This window comes from Puma concolor, chromosome D4 (assembly GCF_028749965.1).
Source record: "Puma concolor isolate L17-30 chromosome D4, mPumCon1.1.hap2, whole genome shotgun sequence".
Lineage (NCBI taxonomy): Eukaryota > Metazoa > Chordata > Mammalia > Carnivora > Felidae > Puma > Puma concolor.
The window spans coordinates 94,599,396-94,617,613 of NC_141679.1; the positions used below are offsets into that span (position 1 = coordinate 94,599,396).

Sequence of the window (18,218 nt, forward strand, 5' to 3'; positions counted from 1 at the left end):
AGATCAGCCTTGGGACAGTGAGGAAACGTCCTGACGGCCGGGTACATCCGGCCAGCGCAGCACCGAGCCGATGGGGGCCCTGCCCTCCAGGTGAGGAAGTGAATGAGGGGTCCCTCTCCCCGCAGAGGTCTCCAGGGAGGAAGCACAGAGCCCCGGTGAGGGGGAGGACTCATGGGAGATTTGGGGGGGCCAAGGCTCAGGGACCTCTGCAGACACCTTCCTATGGCCTGTGTCCTCTGCCACCGTGACAGGAACCAGGCCAGGCCCCGCGCCCGTCCCCCACCGGACTCACTCAGGTCTCGGTGCACAGCCAGGTAAGACCCGGAGCCCAGAAGGCCAGCCCGAGAGCGGCCCTGTCTTGTTGACGCTGACCAGGACACGAGCCAGGGTGGTGGGACCCAGCCCCACCTCCTCCCCATCTGGACCCCCCCAACTTCAGTTTATCCCAGTTGATGGTTTCATGAACAGCAGCCCCGGCCCCACCAGCTGTGTGACTCGGGGCAAGTTGCGCTGCCTCGGTTTCCCCACGTGTACTGGCAACAAAGCAGAGGGACAGTACCACGTGGCCAGGAGGGGTCTGAGGCTGCATCCTGGTTCTTGACCGGTAGGAGGAATCGTTCCCAGCTTCGGGGCCAGAAAAGGCCACCCTGGGATGGCCCCAGGCTTGGTCAGCCGAAGGGGAGGTCCCACCCACCAGGGGGACCGGCCACCTTGGACCCTGGACACTGCCCTCCCACAGAGGCTGTCAGTTTAGGGTCAGGCAGGTGTGGAAAGGTCAAGCTAGGACAGGGGGGCCCAGGGCTGGCCGGCACGCCTGAGACGGGAGGGGGGTGGGGGGCATCGACACAGCGGGGGCGGCGGGGCCCCGAGGAGGCTGAGGACCGGCCGATCTGAGCCCCAGGCTGCTCCCGGCCCAACTAACAGGAGAGGCCCCCCCAGGACGTGCTTGGCCAGGCAGGAGAGGGAGGACAGGAAGCGCGGGGGACACTGTCTGTGGATAAGCAGGAGCAGGGCTAGGACGGATGTCCCTCATCTGATGTGGCTGATGGCCTCCAGCTCCAGCCCGTGAGCCATGAAGCAGGACCGCCACTACCTTCCTGCCCCGCCCCCGCCCCCGCCCCTTTGAACTGTGTTCACTGGATGCAGCTCCTAGCGGGGGGGACGGCAGCGGCCAGGGCCCCAGGGAGGCCTCTCCTGCCCCCTATGTCTCATGGAGGCTCAGCATGGAGCCCAGGCCCTGGAGCCTGACCCCGGGGCCCGAACCTCAGCCTGCCTCCTTGCCAGGTAAGTCACTGAGCTCTCTGTGCCTCAGTTTCCCAAACAAGGAGTGAAACAAGCTCACTGTGTGTCCAGGGATCCACGGTGGAGCATCTGGGCCGGGCCAGCGGCGAGGGCCCCGAGGGCACCAGCCATGACCATGACCCATCTCCAGGCCTTACTGAGGTTTGTATGACACGCCCAAGGTCAAGGTCACCCCAGCGGCAGGAGGGCGCTGTGCCTCCAGGGGTGTGTGTGCACCGCGGAGCCCCGGCTACAGGCGCCGTGAACGCGCGGGGGCCAGGCCAATGGCGTTAGACGCCGACCGCCTACGGTGCAGCCCCTCACAGGTGCCAGACGGGCTGGAGCCTCCTGTCCCCTCAAGCCAGGAGGTGCCCAGTGGCCAGTGGCTCCTGCACGCCCGCCTCCCTGCCTCAGTTTCCCCAGGAGTTCTGGGTCAAGACGGGGCTCACTGCGCCCTCCCCAGGGGCCTCTGCAAAGAGGTGAGGACACGCTAGACTGCAGAATACGTTTATTGAGCAGAAGAGGGAGGCCCAGAGATGGCGAGGAGGCAGCCACCCAAAGACAGGGGGGCCTGGGGGGGTGGGTCCAGACAGCTCAGGACGACAAGGCCGGCTGCCCCAGCTCACCCTGCAGGGACAGGAAAGGCACCGTCACCGCGTGCACCCAGTCACTCAGCAAACACTCAGGCCCCTCTCTCGGCCCCCGTCACACGTCGCCTGCCCGGCCAGGGCAAGCCAATTCCACCGCTCCTGCCCCGGAGGCTCCAGGCCGAGTCCAGCACCTTGCCGTGGCCTGGGCACCTGCCACACTCCCGGAGCATCACTTGCTCGCTGTCAGGAGATAAGGGGCTGGCGTGGCAAGAAAGCCCCAGAACGGCCACTAAGCCGCAACGACACCCCATATTCAGCACCGGAGTGGCCCACTTGGGGCACTTTACCTTGAAAGTCAGGGTATGGCACGCAGCAGGAAGATGGGGCTCACACGCTCCAAAGGCAGAGGCTTCCAGAAGGTGCGTGATTTGGCACAATTCCCTCCCTCCTCTCCTCCCGCCTTAAACAGCTGCACCCGTGGTAGGGGCAAAGCCGGGAGGCTGGGCAGGCGTATTGCAGAGCCACGGGGAGTTAAAACAGCCCGAACGCCCCACTGGGTGCATAGCCAGGACGGCCAGGGAGAGCGGGACGACGGGCACGCAGGCTGAGGAAGAAGCACCCCCCACCACCCTCTCCTGCCAGGGCGGCCGCAGGGTGGCCTCCCACGCTGCAGGACTGTCACGTCTCACCTGTCACCTATCGTCTAACGTAGGTTCCCAAGTTTTGCACTACGAACATGGTAAGGGGCGGCACGGGTTCCTGGTGACCCCTTTGGGGGAGGGTGTCCCCAAGAGTCCACCCGCGTCCATGTCCCAAGGGCTCCTGGGACCCAGCCCCGTGACGGCAGTGAACAAGAAGATGGCGGGCAGCGCCCACCTCATGAGACTCTCCCGGAGAGACTGAGATCCCAGGCCCAGCACCCCAGGGAGGGAGCCACACACTGTGGGGACACACAGCACACCGGACAGCGTCCCCCCAGATTCACGTCCACCCAGGACCTCAGAACGGGACCGTACTTGGAGTCTGGGTCTTTGCAGATGTGATCGGTTAAGGACCGAGACGAGACCGCCCTGGGTTGAGGGCGGGCCCCGCATCCCATGACGGGTGTCCTCGCAAGAAGAGGGAAATTTGAACACAGACACAGAGAGGGAGGGTGGCCATGTGACAGCCGAGGCAGAGGTGGCAGGGATGGGTCTACAAGCCAAGGGACGCCAAGGACCTCCGGCACCACCAGACGCCGGGAGAGGCCAGGTTCTCCCCTGGAGCCTCCAGAAGGGGCCAGGCCTGCCGCCTCCTTGACTTTGGACCTGCGGCCTCAGAACTGCGGAGGGGATACATTTCTGTCCTTCGAAGCCACCGGTATGTGGTGACTTGTTATGGCAGCCGTAGGAAGTCAGAGGAAGCTTCCTGGAGGAGGTAACGTGTGAGCTGAGGCCTGAATCACAAGAGTGGACGGCCAGGCCGAACAGGGGGCGGGGGAAGTGGGGGGTGGGGTCCGCACGTGCAGAGCAGGAGGCAGGGTGAGAAGCAGACAGAGGGGTGGCCAGGAGCTGCCCGGACAGGTGCCGGACAACAGGACAGAGGACGTACCCCATCTCCCTCCTACCTGGGAAGGGCCACGGTGGGTCTCCCGAGGAGTCAGGGAGCCTCTTTGTCCCCAGAGGAGCATGTGTCTGTGGGAAGGAAGAGAGCAGTGAGGCTGGGCCGGCCGGGACTGCCCACGGCCTCCTGCGGCCCCTAACCCCTGGGGGCCCCGGGCCCCCAAACAGCCCCACCCTCTGAAAGACTCTCCCTTCCCAGCTGCCTGAAACCTCTTCTGCAGTGTGTGTTGTGGGGAAAGAGGGGCTGCGGGCAGGAGGGCGAGGGCCTGACAACCTAGCGGGGAAGGGGGCTGGGGGCTGGGGACTGCGTAGACCCTGGCCCGTGTACCTGACTTGGGCAGCATGACCACCATGTCGTCGGGGAGCCCCACCGTGGGGTAGAAGTCCCGGAAGGCCTTCACAGCTTGGGGACTTGCTTCCTGGGTCCGGCCTGGGGCAGAGCAGGGCCCCTGTGAGCTCTGTGGCTCACGGAGGTGGGGGGCAGGGGAGACAGAGGTCCCTTCCTTGAGAGTTGGGAGCAGGTTCGCCACCCAAGATTGCGCAGGTTGTGCACTGCACAAAATTGCCTGCCTGGCTGAGAGCCCAGTGGGGACTGGAAGCCACCCAGAGGGGTGTCCTTTCCTAATTCGCACAAGAGCGTCTGGGAGACTGGGATGGCCTGGCTGTTTCACAGGGCCGGCCGGGCCCCACATCCCTCGGGCTCCCGAAACCAGCCTCCAGCCCTCACCCCAACCTCTGCACCTTGGGGAGCCCCCGGCCCGCTCTGCCAAGGCCCTCAGAAATAAAAGCGAAACAGGATCTCAGCCCCCGCTTAGCTCTCAGGCAGTGGGGCCGGGCAGGGAAGGGGGAGGGGGGTCCCCACCCACAGGGGGCCAGAGAGGTACCCGAGCTTCCGCCCAGGTGCCGGGGCCCCAGAGGCCCCTCGAGCCAACCTCGACCCATCCGAAGAGCTGTGGGGGCCCACCACCCCACCCCCGGTCCTTCTCGGCTTGGACTTGGGGGAGATGGCTGAGGGGAGGCCGGTCCCGAAGGGGCAGGGCCGGGTGGGGGGGGGGATGGGAAGGCGGGGCCTGGGTGGGGAGGAGAGGCAGGGGGGGGGCGGGGGGGGCCTCACTGTACAGCTGCACCATGGTGCTGAGCGCCCCCTCCAGCTCCTTGTAGATGTAGACCACGGCGAAGGAGCTGTAGTCGGTGTCCACGACCCGCACATCCAGGTAGCCCAGGGCTGCAGAGGAGGTAAGCCGGCCAGCCGTGGCCAAGTGCTCGGGGCCCGGGCGCCGACCCCCACCCCCACCGGCCTCCGCGTCTGGGCCCCAGGGAGGGGCGGAGGGCGGAGGGCGAGGGCGCGGTCAGGAGATGGCGCTGGGGGGGGGGGGGGGGGTTGGTCCGGGTCACCCCACGGAGAAGCCGCGTCAGGGGCCCCTGAAGGCGGGCGGGGCAGGACCCACCTGGGACTCTGAAGTGGCCCTGGGAGCCCACCCTCAGGTACTCGGCGTCCACCTGGTTGCAGCCATCAGCCCTGGGGGTGCAGGCCCGGTGTTCACTCCCGGCCGCCGGCCCGGCTCGCCCCCACCCCCCCCCACCCCGGCCCACCACGCTCACCGGGAGAACTCCATGTGGACGCTGAGGTTGCCGCCTGCCGTGGCCTTGACGACCCTGGAGGACATCAGCAGATGGCCCTTCTTGCCCAGGAAGACCTTGCAGTCGGAGACCATGGACACCACGTACCAGCGGCCTGAGAACTGTAAGGAAGCTCGGTGGCCGCCAGGCCGGACCCCCTTGCCCTGGGCCCCAGGGCCCCAAAGCCACGTGGCCACACGGGCTTGTCGGGAACCACGCGGCCGGGGGTCTCTGAGCACCTGTCTCTTGGTCCGAGCCCCTGTTCTGCCACCTACCTGGGCGGGTCGCGTGGCCTCACTTCCCCCGGCTGTGAAATGGCTCAGTAATTATCCCCACGGGGTCGTTTCAGGGTGAAATGGAGAGACGACCCCTAGGTTTGCAGGCCCAAGGCACAGAGCAGGCGCCCATGGCCAGCAGCGGCAGCCGTCACCCCGTGGTGGAGCATTGCCGTGGGCTCAGCCCCCACCCCACCTGTGGCGCAGTGCAGCGGCCTCCGTTACCTTCTTGGCATCAAAATCGGGCTGCACCAGGACCTCGGCCCAAGCCACGGACACCCAGAGCAGTACCAGGACGCGGCCCAGGAGGATGCACTTGGCCTCCATGTCTGCCCTCGGGCTCGGTCGGAGCCCCAGGAGGCCAGGCTTTATAGTCCGGCCCACCAGCTGGGCTCAGAAGGCACTTGGCTCTGGAAACCCCAGTCCCCTTTGTCCATTGTCTGGCAGGATCACTCAAGAGCGCCCCCCCCCGCCCCCGCCCCCGCCCCAGGGGTCATTTCCTGGAGGGCCCCAGAGAGGTGAGCTCTCCCCTCTTCTGACCCTGATGTGTGCCCCAGGCCTGCCAGGCAGTCGCCGAGGACGAAGCAGAGACATCACCCTTGGGGTTGCTCCAGCCAGAGGGTCCCACTCAAGGTCTGGGCCCCCAAAGTCCTCAGTCCCTCCTCCCCACACTGCAACGGAGTCGCCATCGGCCAGGCCTCGGGGCCTCACCTAGGAGCAGAGCCTGCCCGGGCCAGCTGTGACAGAGGGGACGTCGGAGGCCTGGGTGCCCCTCACTCTAGACCCCACCGCCCCCTACCCAGCCACCAACTGGGCCTCCAGCAGCCCGTCTGGAGGGTGGAGCTGAGCCGCCAGTCTGGGTGGATTATGGTATCACAACCACCTTATCAAGGGTTGCATAAGCCTGTAGGCGTGAGCATCGCCAAGGAGGCGCCATGGGCTGGTGGGGGCTCCCCAGTGACCTCTTGTGTGCACACACACAGAGCACCCAGAGACACTACTTGCGATCACCCTGTGTCCTCGGGGGCACAGCGCCCTGACACCTCTGATCCGGGGCAGGGGTCCCAGGGAGGGCCGACACTACTGAGTGCTTCAGAGTGGAAGGGTCCCCCCGCTGGGGTGGGTGGAGGGTGGGAGGGGGGTGCTTCCGAGTGCGGCCAGGCCCCAGAGTCACTGGGCACAACACAGGAAAAGCCTTCCCATGAAAATATTTTCAAAACACACATCTGATAAAGGGCTTAAATCCTGAATGTATAAAGAACTCTCGAGACAGACGCAATGATAAGAAAAACAAACAATCCGAGTTAGAAAAAAAAAAAAAAACAGGCAAAAGATTTGAAAAACCACTTCACCAAAGAAAACATCAGGAGGAAAGTCAGCACGTGAAAACACGCCCATCAGTCAGGGGACAGGAAGGGGGAGCCGCTCCGAGACGCGAGACGCGCTGCACGGCCCTCAGGTGGCAGGGCCGACTGCAAATACACCCTCCTGCGGCCGCTGGGCGGGAAAAGCCAGGCGCCACCCTGGAAAACGGTGTGGCAGATTCTCACAAAGGGAGACGGTCCCGTCCCAGGCAGTCGCGCACCTCGGCACTGACGCAAGAGAAATGAACCCGCGAACCCGCACGCGGATGTTCGGAGGGCTCTATTCACAACCACTGAAAAGCGGAGACAAGCAAATGTCTTCAGTGGGTAAGTGGACGGGTGGGGTCCCTCCGTGCCGGGAGCGAATGAAAAGCCCAAACCATCCGCTCGGGTAAAGAGCTTAGACAAATCCCAGATGCACTTGCTGAGTGAGAGAAGCCTCTCCGGAAAGGCCACGGACCTGCCAGAATAGGTGCGTCCCTGGGGACAGAAGCTGCTCTGGTGGCAAGAACAGGGGTGGTGGGGCGGCGGAGGGCAGAGGGACACACGGACACTTTTGGAGCCCGGACCCTGGTGGCCATGCGCCTGCATCTGTCAAAACCCGCAGATCTGTCCCCAGAAAGTGAGTCCTACCGTACGTAAATCATACCTTGTTTAAAACACACACGCACATGGGGCGCCTGGGTGGCACAGTCGGTTAAGCGTCCGACTTCAGCCAGGTCACGATCTCGCGGTCCGTGGGTTCGAGACCCGCGTCGGGCTCTGGGCTGATGGCTCAGAGCCTGGAGCCTGTTTCCGATTCTGTGTCTCCCTCTCTCTCTGCCCCTCCCCCGTTCATGCTCTGTCTCTCTCTGTCCCAAAAATAAATTAAAAACGTTAAAAAAAATTTAAAAAAAAAAAACACACACGCACAAGCTCCAAGATCTTCCTCAAAAACACACCCCTTGGGTTGGGGGACAGGAAGGCCAAAGGAGTGCCAAGTCCCCAAGTCCCCACGCCCCAAGTCCAGAGCTCCAAGTCCCCATGTCCCCATGTCCCGAGGCCCCAAGTCCCCAGGCCCCAACTCCAGAGCTCCAAGTCCCCAGGCCCCCAGGTTCCCACACCCCAAGTCCCCATGCCCCAAGTCCCCATGCCCCAAAGTCCCCAGGCCCCGAATCCCCACACCCCAAGTCCTCAAGCCCCCAAATCCCCAAGCCCCCAAGTCCCCAGGCCCCAAGTCCCCATGCCCCCAAAGTCCCCACACCCCAAGTCCCCATGCCCCAAGTCCCCAAGCCCCCAAGTCCCCAGGCCCCCAAGTCCCCACACCCCGAGTCCCCATGCCCCAAGTCCCCATGCCCCCAAGTCCCCAGGCCTCAAATCCCCACACCCCAAGTCCCCAGGCCTCAAGTCCCCAGGCCCCAAGTCCCCAAGCCCCCAAGTCCCCAAGCCCCCAAGTCCCCAAGCCCCCAAGTCCCCATACCCCAAGTCCCCAGGCCCCAAGTCCCCACACCCCAAGTCCACAGGCCCCCAAGTCCCCATGCCCCAAGTCCCCATGCCCCCAAGTCCCCAGGCCTCAAATCCCCACACCCCAAGTCCCCAGGCCTCAAGTCCCCAGGCCCCAAGTCCCCAAGCCCCCAAGTCCCCAAGCCCCCAAGTCCCCAGGCCCCAAGTCCCCAAGCCCCCAAGTCCCCAAGCCCCAAGTCCCCAGGCCCCAAGTCCAGAGCTCCAAGGAAAGGGTGGGGGCAGGACAGACGTGACCTCCAGCCACAGGACTGCTATGCCAGGGTGGTGCTTCAGTCCTTCCTCCAGCCAGCGAGGACCGAGGGACAGACCCCCCCTGAGGAGCCTCAGCGGTGTGAGGCAGCGCCCCAACCCACAGAAGACACACCTGCCACCGGCGTGCCCCTGACCGGGGTCTTGAGTGCCATTCGGCCACCTGCCGGCCCCCCTGCTCCTCGCCCCCCGGGACGTGCTCTCCACACCGTGGCCGGAGCGAACCCTGAGGGGCACAGATCTGGCGCATCCCTGCTTACGACCCTCCCGAGTCGTCCGTCGGGGCACCTGGGATGAAACCCAGCCTCCGGCGGCATCGGCCCCCTGGCCCTGCGGCCCTTCCAGCACCCGGGGGAGCCTGCTGCTCCCGGGGCGGCTTCCGGCCTCTGTCTCCTCCAAGCAGCCCTCCTCACACCCCAGCGTGCACCCCACCCCTGGTCTGTTTCCTCTGGGCTTTGAGCTTAATATTTTCCTCTGTGTTTATTTACTCTCCTCCTGCTGCACATGCTATAAACTCGGTGACAATGGGAGCTCTTGGTGGCCCGTTGGCTTCTGAGGCCCCACAGGGGGTTCTCTGTTCACAGCTGCGGATGAACGAGGGAGGAAAGTCACGTCGGCCAGCGGGGGGCGCTACACACCGTGGCCTCCGGAGACACCACAGCACTCGCGGCCGGGGCACGGGCTGTGTGGGTGGCTTCAGCCTGCCTCGTCCGTGGCCGCAGCAGGCCCTCGAGGCCGCAGCCTCGTCCCCCGAGCCCCCCAGAGTGCACGCAGAGGGCAGCTGCCGGGCCTCCCCCGTCCTGCCGGCCCAGCGCCCTGGAGGGCAGTGCTCCACAGCCACACACAGCAGGCTCTGTGCGTGGGGAGATGGGGGGGGTGCTCCCCGCTGGCTGGACCCTGAGCTGAGGAGGGGCTCGGGCGGGGCGTCCGGCCCGCCGGGAGCGTGGTAGTCCTGGGACTGGAAACCCGCTTCAAACCGCAGGCGGGCTCGGCAGCAGTGAACGACAAACAGAGCGGGGGACGGCGCCCAGAACAGGGAGGACCGAGGACCGACCGGCCGCGTCGCTGATGAGCCTCGAGCGCGTCGTGCAGAGACACAGAGACCCGAGCCACCCCGTTCTGTGGACCCACAGAAAGGCCATCGGTGGCTGCCGGAGCTGGGGGTCCCAAATGACTGGTCAACGGGTCTGGGTCTCCCCCAGCTGGGGCTGCCCGGCCCCCGCGCACGCTTATGGCTGAGCTGTGGGGTCGCGAAGTAAACCCCACACTTTCAGAAGTGACACATGCTGCCGGAGGCCATCCTGGCTTTCACAGACGACACAGGTTATGACACAGACAGAGCCATAGACTTAATTCCGGGAAAAAGAAAATGTACACGTGGAGCCTGCCTCTTGCCCCACCCCTACTCCAGCCGGGCACAGACAGCCCACCGGGGGCGGGCATGCACAGACAAGGCCCAAGGCACTGAACGGTGGCCTCCCTGGAGGCAGGGGTGCATCCGGCTATGGCTTCTGCAGCCCCCTCTCCCCTCACCTGCAGAGACACCCTGGCCCCAGGGCTGGGGCGGGGGGGGGGGGCTCTTTCTTGACGATGGGTGGGCACTGAGCAGGTGGCATCGCGCTCTCAGCCCCCCGGGGGAGACCAGGGGCACAGAGGAGCGGGGCCCCAGCCCCAGTGTTGCGGGGGTGGGTGCCATCCAGGAAGGGCCAGTCTGCCCTCCAGGGCTGCCCCAGACAAGCTGAGCCCCTATGCCCTGCCCACTCTGCCAGGGCTGGTCCAGCTCCAGATGTGAAAAGATGCAGGGAAGGCGAGCTCTCCGAAACGCGGACCACACCCTGGCCTTTCCTCCGTGTGCCTCCTGGGGCCAAGTCAGACAGAGATGCCCTGCGGGCTGAGGAGGAGGCCCCACTGTGGGTCAAGGAAGGCTCTGGCCATGAAGAGGCCACCTCCTCCCCTCTCAAAGGGAAGCAGGGACTTCCAGCAGCTCCTGGTGAGAGGTAGGGAGGGGTGAGGGCGGGGGGAGCCCCTCCCCTGCAGGCTGTGTGGAGGGGTGGGCCCTGGGCCCCGCCCAACTGCAGCACAACCACCCAGGAGGCAGGAACCGGGGCTCCCCCGAGCACCCTTCACCTGCTCCTGCCCTTGTGCCAAGTTCGAGCCAGCAGCCACTGAGGACAGAATTGGTGGGCGAGGGGCCGTCTGGCTTCCCTGCCTCGGCCCCTCCCAGCGTCATGCTGTGAAGGCCAAGGGGACAGGTGTGGGGGTTGCCACCTTGCCCAGCAGCGCCTTTGCCCCCACCCTGGGGTCTGAGCCCTGCGGGGCAGAGCCCTGGGACTCAGGGGCTGGTTGGAGCCGGTACCCCCAGCATGGCTCAGACCCAACACTTCCCTTGGAGGTTCTTGTTCTGTCCATCTCCGCTCACCAGAGCTGTCCCAGACCCCACGGGCTTGGTTCTCCAGCTTCCTGACGATCCAGGAGCCCCAGGATCCTTCCAGTCACTTCTCACTGGTTTCGGTGGCCCAGGGCTGCTGACCGTCTCCCCCAGGCCCAACCATCAGGTTCGTGGCACTGCTCTCTGCCCCCAGACCTCTGCCCTCGGGGGAGAAGCAGTCTCCAGGTCTCCGTGCCTCCACCCTGCTGACCACAGAGGGAGCCCGAACTGTGCTGACGATGTCAAGGGCCCCCTGGCCCCCTGCCTAGTCAGACTCCACCCCAGGGAGCCCCAGCAGGAACTGGGAGGGCAGAGGCCAGATCCTCCCTATGGTCACTGGGGGCCTCACCTACACAGTTCACCTCGACCTTCTAGAACCGGTCCTCCCCTCCACCCTTTGACCTGGGTGGGTCAGCTCTGCTGCTCCCAGCTCTAGGTTCCTGCACGGGCTCTCAGGGTCCCCTGCACCCCACCCACGTGCGCATAGTTTCTGCGTAAACACACGACCCACTTTCTCCTAATCTGTGGGTGCCCTCTGTGTCCCTCCAGGAAATGCGTCGGGGCTGGGCATCTCTGCCTGGGGCTTCAGGAGGGGCCCCTGCCCCCACCCTCACCTGGAATCCAAACCAGGCAGCTGCCTCCAATGCTCCTGTCCCTCAGGTACCTTCAGCACCCCGATCACAGGCTGCAGGCCACCGTGACCCTGCCCCAGCTTCAGTGTGCAGGGCAGTCAGGACGTGGGCTCTGTGGGCCTGGGTCCTCCCAGCCCCCACTGTTCAGCAGCCAGGCCCCCGTGCCTCCTCCTCTTGCCAAACCTGGGTGACGTGTCATGCGCCTGATGGCAGGCCCGAGAGCTCGCACCCATGAGAGCACCTGTGGGGCCAGGTGGCGACCTCAACCACCAGGTTGCCTCAAGTCAGCCTCTGGCCCACTGGCAGCTGCCCCACCCGGGGTCTGGAGATCCTCCCATGTGCCGGGCCTCCGGTTTTGCTGGGGCAGCCACACTAAGCATGGGAATGAGAAGAGAAGGAGGAAGAGGAGAGAAAGAGGGAGGGAAAGGGGAGGGGGGAGCGGAGAAGGGCGGAGGAGGAGGGGAGGGGTGGGAGGACAGGAGGGAGAGAAGGAGGGAAGGGGAGGAGGGAGCAGGAGAGGGGAGGGAAGAGGGGAGGGGGAGAGAAATGGGGAAAAGGAGAGGACGAGGGGAGAGGGGGGAGGAGAGGGATGTGAGGAGGGGAGGAAGCAGAGGGGAGGAGGAAGGGGATGGTGTCCTCCAGGCCAGAAGAGGGCACAGCCAGGCAGGAGAGGGGCTGACCCCACCTCGTTAGTGAGAGGCCACTGTGGGGTACCCGACCTGGAACCAGGGAGCAGCACGCGCAGAGAAACGGGGTGGCCTGCTCTCTGGACCCTTGTGTCTCTCCTCCGTCTCTTCCCCTCCAGGGCCCCGGGCCAGGAGGGAGGCCCCTGTCCAGGTAAGAGGGGCTCGCGCAGACATGTCAGCACACACACACACACACACACACACGTGCACAGGCACACGCACACACTCTAAGGAGTGGGCATGTGGGAGGCAGCGGGTAGGAAGAGCAGGAGAAGCCCATCCTGGCAAAGGGCGTGTGGACGGCACAGGATGGCCTCCTCGGGGTGCCAGGGAGGGGGCGGGGGCACCAGCCTGCAGCCCACCCTCCCCTGTTGTGTGCGCAAGCGAAGGTAGTGGGTCTGGGGGTGAGGACAGGGTTACCATCCTCCGAGTCAGCCCTGCCTCTCCCGGCCCACAGAGGAGCCACGCCATACAGTGTCAATCGGGGGAAATCACGAGTTACAGGCCCCATGGGCAAAGACCTACACCACCCCTCCTCCACGAAATCCAGGCCCCTGCAACTCAGCCTGTGAAAAGTCTCCATCACCCTGAACCCTTGCTTTTCTCCATTGGGTTTGGTTCAGGACCCCTCCCATTTCCTTCTTCTCCATAAAATAATGTTTCTCTCCTTTGTTGGACTTGTCTGTGGTTTTGCCGTTAGCTTGCATATCCCAAATTGCAATTCCGCGCTATTCCCCAATCAACCCATATCTGCTGGTAAAATAACTTTCATTCTTAAGGTCAACATGACCATTTAGTAAAGGGCCGGAGCCTCAAAGGAGGGGTCTTGCCTCACCCAGAATGCCCAGCCTTGGCCACTGGACAGGCACTGCCCCCGAGTCAGGAAAACAGCCCAGGCCTGGCCTCATCCTCAGGCCAGGCGGTAGCTTTGCTTCTCCACCGTGGCTGGGGCATACAGGTAAGCTAGACCTGCCCACATGTCACACAGGACCCAATAGCCCAGGGAATCTGTCCATTCCCAGGTCCCTGTGCCAGCTGGGACTTCAACGTTCTGACCAGCGACCTAAACTGATGGTCAATCTCCCCCAGAAGACCTGGCCAGGACCCAGCCTCACTCCCCTTCTACTTCAAAGGCCACCTGAGTCCCATCGCCCAGACTACCCACCATCACCCCCCACCCTTTCCCACCTTCTCACAGGACCCTAGCCGCCCCCCCCCGCCCCGCCTCCCCCTTCCGACACAGGCTCCGCCCCTCTTCTCGCTCCCGCCCCCTTCGCGTGTCCTGCGCAGGCCCGCCCCTCTGTTCGGCCCCGCCCCCTCCGCCGGGTCGGCGCAGGCCCCGCCCTTCTGTTCGGCCCCGCCCTCCCCGCCGGGTCGGCGCAGGCCCCGCCCCTCTGTTCGGCCCCGCCCCCTCCGCCCTGTCCTGAGCAGGCCCCGCCCTTCTGTTCGGCCCCGCCCTCTCCGCCGGGTCCTGCGCAGGCCCGCCCCTCTGTTCGGCCCCGCCCCCTCCGCCGGGTCCTGCGCAGGCTCGCCCGCTGGCTCCCGGTGACCCGCCAGACATGGTGAACCTGGGCCTGTCCCGGGTGGACGACGCCGTGGCCGCCAAGCACCCGGTGAGAAGGCCGCCTGGAACGCGGGCCCCCGACCTCAGCAGCTGACCTGAGCCGAGCGGGTAGAGGATCCGTGGGGGGGGGGGGGGGGGAGGGGTCCTCGTCAGGGAAGAGGGACAGGGACAGAGAGGGGGGGAGCCTCCTGCTGTGGGGACCGGGGCATCCTGGGTGGACATGCAGGCAGGTGGGATGTGTCCAAGCCCTCAGGGCCTCACGATGAGGTCTCCTTCCATACGGCCCGAAGGAGGGACGGGAGGGACGGTAAAAGAAGCGGGAGGGGAACTGGGCCCTCAACCCCCTCCCTCATCCCAGGGACTCCGGGAGTATGCCGCGTGCCAGTCGAGCGCCTTCGTGAAGGGCATTTTCACCTTTGTCACAGGTAGGCTGGGTCCCCGTGTCCTGGGGTATGGAGAGACCTCGCCCTCCTGTCTCACCCTGACTCCCCGGCAGGTGGCGTCAGGTGCTGGGAGCCTGACAGGTGCCGGGGGCGCTCAGCACCTCGTGGACAGGCTGGCTGACGGAGACCTTGGCTCTTGGCAGGCACCGGTGCAACCTTCGGCCTGCAGATGTTCCTTCAGAGGAAGTTTCCGTACCCCTTCCAGTGGAAGGTGCTGGTGGCCGTAGGTGGGTACTCCGGGGCCTGTGCCTATGGCCTTGGAAATGCACCTGATTGCCAGAGGAGATGCTGGCTCTTCGGCAGGGGTGGGAGGCCTGCCTCCTGGGATGGGGTCCCAGTTCTCAGTGGGCGTCCTGCCGAGTCCACCACCACCATCTGCCCAGGTCCCCTTTCCCTGAGAAGTGCAGAGACCCAGGCCCACAGCCCACTGGCCCCTGCCCCTGTCCCCAGTCACAGGCTCAGTGGCCAGCTATTGGGTGACCCGAGTGGAGTCGCACAGATGCAGCAACCTCTGGCTCTTCCTGGAGATGGGGCGGCTCCCCCCCAAAGACCTGGGCACAGGTGAGAGGCTTCTAGAGACAGGCGGCTCCCCAAAGACCCCGGGCACAAGGGAGAGGCTGGGGGCAGTGGGAAGCAGAACCTGAGGGCCCAGTGCCAGGGGCTGAGGCAGGCAAGCCCAGGGCCCAACGTGCAGGCTGGACAGGGCCTCTCCCTGCTGGCCTGTCCCTCCTGCAAGGGCGGGAGTGGGAGGCACGCCAGACCTTCCTGAGCCCTTCGTGCAGGAGGGGTCGGGGCCCCTGAGGTGGGGGGGGTACAGAATGAGGAGTGTGGGCACCCCGAGAAGAGTGGCCAGACACCAAGCTGACTGATCTCAGGCCTGGTCAGCAGCTTCGGGTGCGGTTCTAGCCGGCACCCTTTATCTCCTACAGATCGGCGCAGCTAGGAGAGCTCCAGCTGGGGCGCAGAAGACCTGGGCCAAAGACTTCCGGAACACAGCCCTCAGGGCGTCTGCACCCCAAACTGGCCCTCTCCCCCCACAAAGACCCTCCCCACACCCTAAGGTGACCCAGCGGGTGTCCCCTGCACACAGGCGTGGCCAGATCTGCCAAACCTGTGCAAACTGCTTCCACGCCGGCCCAGGAGGTCAGACCAGAGGGGCTGTCCCCTATGGTGGTTGGCTCCCATAGGGCAGTGAGAAACACGGTGGCCACCGAGAGCTGCAGAGGGTCAGAGAGGCTCTGGGCACTTGGCGGAAGGGCCACCTGCATGCTCTGGTGCTCTGACACTCCCTGTCTGGCCCCGGCGTCCCCCACAGTCAGAGGTGACAGCTGCTGCTGGGGGTCGCTGGACAAATAAATGCCTTGCCCTTCTCCAACCTGAGTTCTGCAGCCATCGGGAAGCACGTCAAAGCAGCAAGATGAGAGACAGATGTCACCTTCGCATCATACACGGGAGGACCTGCCAGGGCAGTTCCTAACACTGAGCCCCAGAATCGGGCCCTGCGGGCACTGGAAGGCCACCACCACGGCCTTGTCCTATGGGACCCACTTCCACACAACCAGTCCCGGAGGGGCAGAGCAGGAGGTGTTGGGCCAATCAGCGCCTGACTCCCAAGAGACGAGGGGCAGGAAGCGGCTGTGCCTGCCTGCCTGCCATTCCAAACCCACCTATCAGACTCCGTCCTTCTCTCCAGGGGAGGAGGAAGCGAGGGGCGGGGACAGGCCAGAGCTAGCTTGCAGAAGCTCGGTCCGCTTGGCAGGCAAGTTCTGGAGTGGGTAAGATGACACACCCCACCCCACCCCCAGCAGAGGAAGAGGCAGAGATCACATAAAACCTGGGCAAGTCCGCCTTCCCAGTAACGCTGAGGACACACAGGCACAGGGCCACGCCGCCCCAGCCCCGGCTCAGCTCCCGTACCTCTCGGCCCAGCCAGTCGTTCGAAAGAATATCGTGCACCTACTGTGCAGCAGGGAATCTGTTAGCGGGAAGGCACAATGACGGGAAGCCCGGGATAACCACGGGGGGAGCAGGCCGGGGTTTGAGTTTTCTTTCGTGTCCAAGTGGGTGGTCCGGGACCCACAGGCCGTCAGGGGCCCGGGCTCCGTTTGGCCCACTCCCTGCTGTGACGGCCTCTATTCCAGACCCACCTCGTGGTCCGAGACGGTGACAGCGGTGCTAGTTCCGGTCCGTGGGGAGGAGGACAGCTCCCTCCCACTTGTGCTTACACTCCATTGGCCAAAACAGAGTCCCACGATATCCCTGGTGCCAAGGCGCCTAGGGGGACAGCCTTGCTCTGGGCCACCACGTGCCCCACTAAAATTCAGAGGGTGCACATCTGCGGAAGAAGGGAGGAGCAATATTGAGGGACAGTGAGCAGCCTGGCCTCAGGCCCTGGGAGAGCAGGGGGCAGAATTGGCACTGTAGGGAGCAGACCAGGCCCTTGACGGGTCCTTCCAACCCCCTGAGGTCTCAGAGGGAGGGCAGAAGCTGAGCTTGGAGTTTTAAATGGGTCTGGACTCCCCTTTTAAAAACTGGCAATGACTTGGGGCGCCTGGGTGGCTCCGTCGGTTGAGCGTCCGACTTCGGCTCGGGTCATGATCTCGCGGTTGATGGGTTTGAGCCCCACATCAGGCTCTGTGCTGACCGCTTGCTCAGAGCCTGGAGCCTCCTTCGGATTCTGTGTCTCCTTCTCTCTCTGCCCCTCCCCCACTCACACTGTCTCACTCTGTTTCTCAAAAATAAATAAATGTGTAAAAAAAAAAAGAAAAAAAAAAAAAAACTGGCAATGACCAGAAAGCCGAAAAGGTCTGTGTGAGGTCGTGGAGGACCCGCACGTGACAATATCTGAGTGAAGGCCGTGGTCATGAGTGGGGTCCCCGGATTTACATGTTGGACCCCTAACCCCCAGGACCTCAGAACATGACTGCACTTGGAGATCAGGCCTTTAAAGAAATGGTTGTGTTGGGGCGCCTGGGTGGCGCAGTCGGTTAAGCGTCCGACTTCAGCCAGGTCACGATCTCGCGCTCCGTGAGTTCGAGCCCCGCGTCAGGCTCTGGGCTGATGGCTCAGAGCCTGGAGCCTGTTTCCGATTCTGTGTCTCCCTCTCTCTCTGCCCCTCCCCCGTTCATGCTCTGTCTCTCTCTGTCCCAAAAATAAATAAAACGTTGAAAAAAAAAATTAAAAAAAAAAAAAAAAGAAATGGTTGTGTTGAAACGAAGTGGGCCCTGATCCACTCCGGCCTGTGTCCCTGTTAGGAGAGGAGGTCACAGACACGCACGGAGGGACGGCCATGTGGGGACACAGCGAGAAGATGACCGCCTACAAGCTGAGGAGGAGCCAGCTCTGCTAACACCTGGCCTCCAGGATGCGAGACGAGCAATTGCCATTGTTTCAGCCACCTGCCACTTGGCTGTGGCGGCCCCTGCAAATCCATGCGGCGCCGCTGGAAAAAGCAACCCATCCGGTGTGCCTCCCTCAGGGTCCCAGGCTGGCAGGTGTTCGGAGCGCTTAACCCCACGGGAAGCTTGGGCTGCACACGACCCCGCCTGGAGTAAGCGGCATCGAAACTAGACCCGGGAATTGCCCCGGGAACGTGGAGGTGGAGCAGGGCGGGCTCCAGGCAGCAGGTGGAGGTCAGGGCGGGGTGAGGTCGTCCGGGCTGACAGCTGAGGTCTCGTGAGCCAGGTCGCCCCGGGTGTGGAATCTGAGCTTGGGGTGGGGTGAAGAAATGGAGATCCCATAAGGCAGAGATTAGAGGTTTTAGGAGGCTCAGCGGAGGACAGCCTTGGGGTAGGAGGGGATGGGGAGGGTACAGGGGGCTGGCGTGGGGTGCCGTGTCAAATCACCACAAATCACTTCCCTATGGAAAGTGCCTTGACCCCGGCAGTGCTCCTGAGCAGACAGCAGCTGACCCGAGCATGCAGGGGGCAACCCCAAGGCTGGCGGGGGGCACAGAGAGGGGGCAGGGTGGGCCGGGATCTCC

General features: G+C 64.4%; 2 protein-coding genes across 3 annotated transcripts; one reads left to right on the forward strand and one right to left on the reverse strand.

Annotated features, from left to right (window-relative positions):
* Positions 1-1,772: 1,772 nt before the first annotated feature.
* On the reverse strand, positions 1,773-5,832 carry LCN15 (lipocalin 15). Of its 2 annotated transcripts, none has more exons than XM_086684542.1 (7): positions 5,593-5,832; positions 5,075-5,214; positions 4,921-4,991; positions 4,587-4,697; positions 3,801-3,902; positions 3,478-3,544; positions 1,773-1,908 (listed from the first exon to the last, which is right to left on the reverse strand). In XM_086684542.1, the coding sequence occupies exons 1-6, from the start codon at positions 5,692-5,694 to the stop codon at positions 3,510-3,512; spliced, it is 561 nt and encodes a 186-aa protein (XP_086540668.1). In that variant the 5' UTR covers positions 5,695-5,832; the 3' UTR covers positions 1,773-1,908; positions 3,478-3,509. The 2 variants fall into 2 exon arrangements, with proteins under 2 accessions (XP_086540668.1, XP_086540669.1); XM_086684543.1 differs by lacking the exon at positions 1,773-1,908 and adding an exon at positions 1,919-3,278.
* A 7,858-nt stretch (positions 5,833-13,690) lies between these two features.
* On the forward strand, positions 13,691-15,611 carry TMEM141 (transmembrane protein 141). The gene is made up of 5 exons (XM_086684556.1): positions 13,691-13,842; positions 14,152-14,218; positions 14,380-14,463; positions 14,687-14,797; positions 15,166-15,611. The coding sequence occupies exons 1-5, from the start codon at positions 13,789-13,791 to the stop codon at positions 15,177-15,179; spliced, it is 330 nt and encodes a 109-aa protein (XP_086540682.1). The 5' UTR covers positions 13,691-13,788; the 3' UTR covers positions 15,180-15,611.
* Positions 15,612-18,218: the final 2,607 nt, after the last annotated feature.

What these genes read in the sequence shown, in the direction of transcription:
- TMEM141 (XM_086684556.1), top strand. Translation starts at nt 13,789, where the DNA reads ATGGTGAACCTGGGCCTGTCCCGGGTGGACGACGCCGTGGCCGCCAAG. An exon ending in CCGTGGCCGCCAAGCACCCG is followed by an intron (nt 13,843 to 14,151) that starts GTGAGAAGGCCG and finishes CCCTCATCCCAG; the next exon opens with GGACTCCGGGAGTATGCCGC. An exon ending in CATTTTCACCTTTGTCACAG is followed by an intron (nt 14,219 to 14,379) that starts GTAGGCTGGGTC and finishes GGCTCTTGGCAG; the next exon opens with GCACCGGTGCAACCTTCGGC.
- LCN15 (XM_086684542.1), bottom strand. Translation starts at nt 5,694, where the DNA reads ATGGAGGCCAAGTGCATCCTCCTGGGCCGCGTCCTGGTACTGCTCTGG. An exon ending in GGGCCACTTCAGAGTCCCAG is followed by an intron (nt 4,698 to 4,920) that starts GTGGGTCCTGCC and finishes CCTCCTCTGCAG; the next exon opens with CCCTGGGCTACCTGGATGTG. An exon ending in CACCATGGTGCAGCTGTACA is followed by an intron (nt 3,903 to 4,586) that starts GTGAGGCCCCCC and finishes GCTCTGCCCCAG; the next exon opens with GCCGGACCCAGGAAGCAAGT.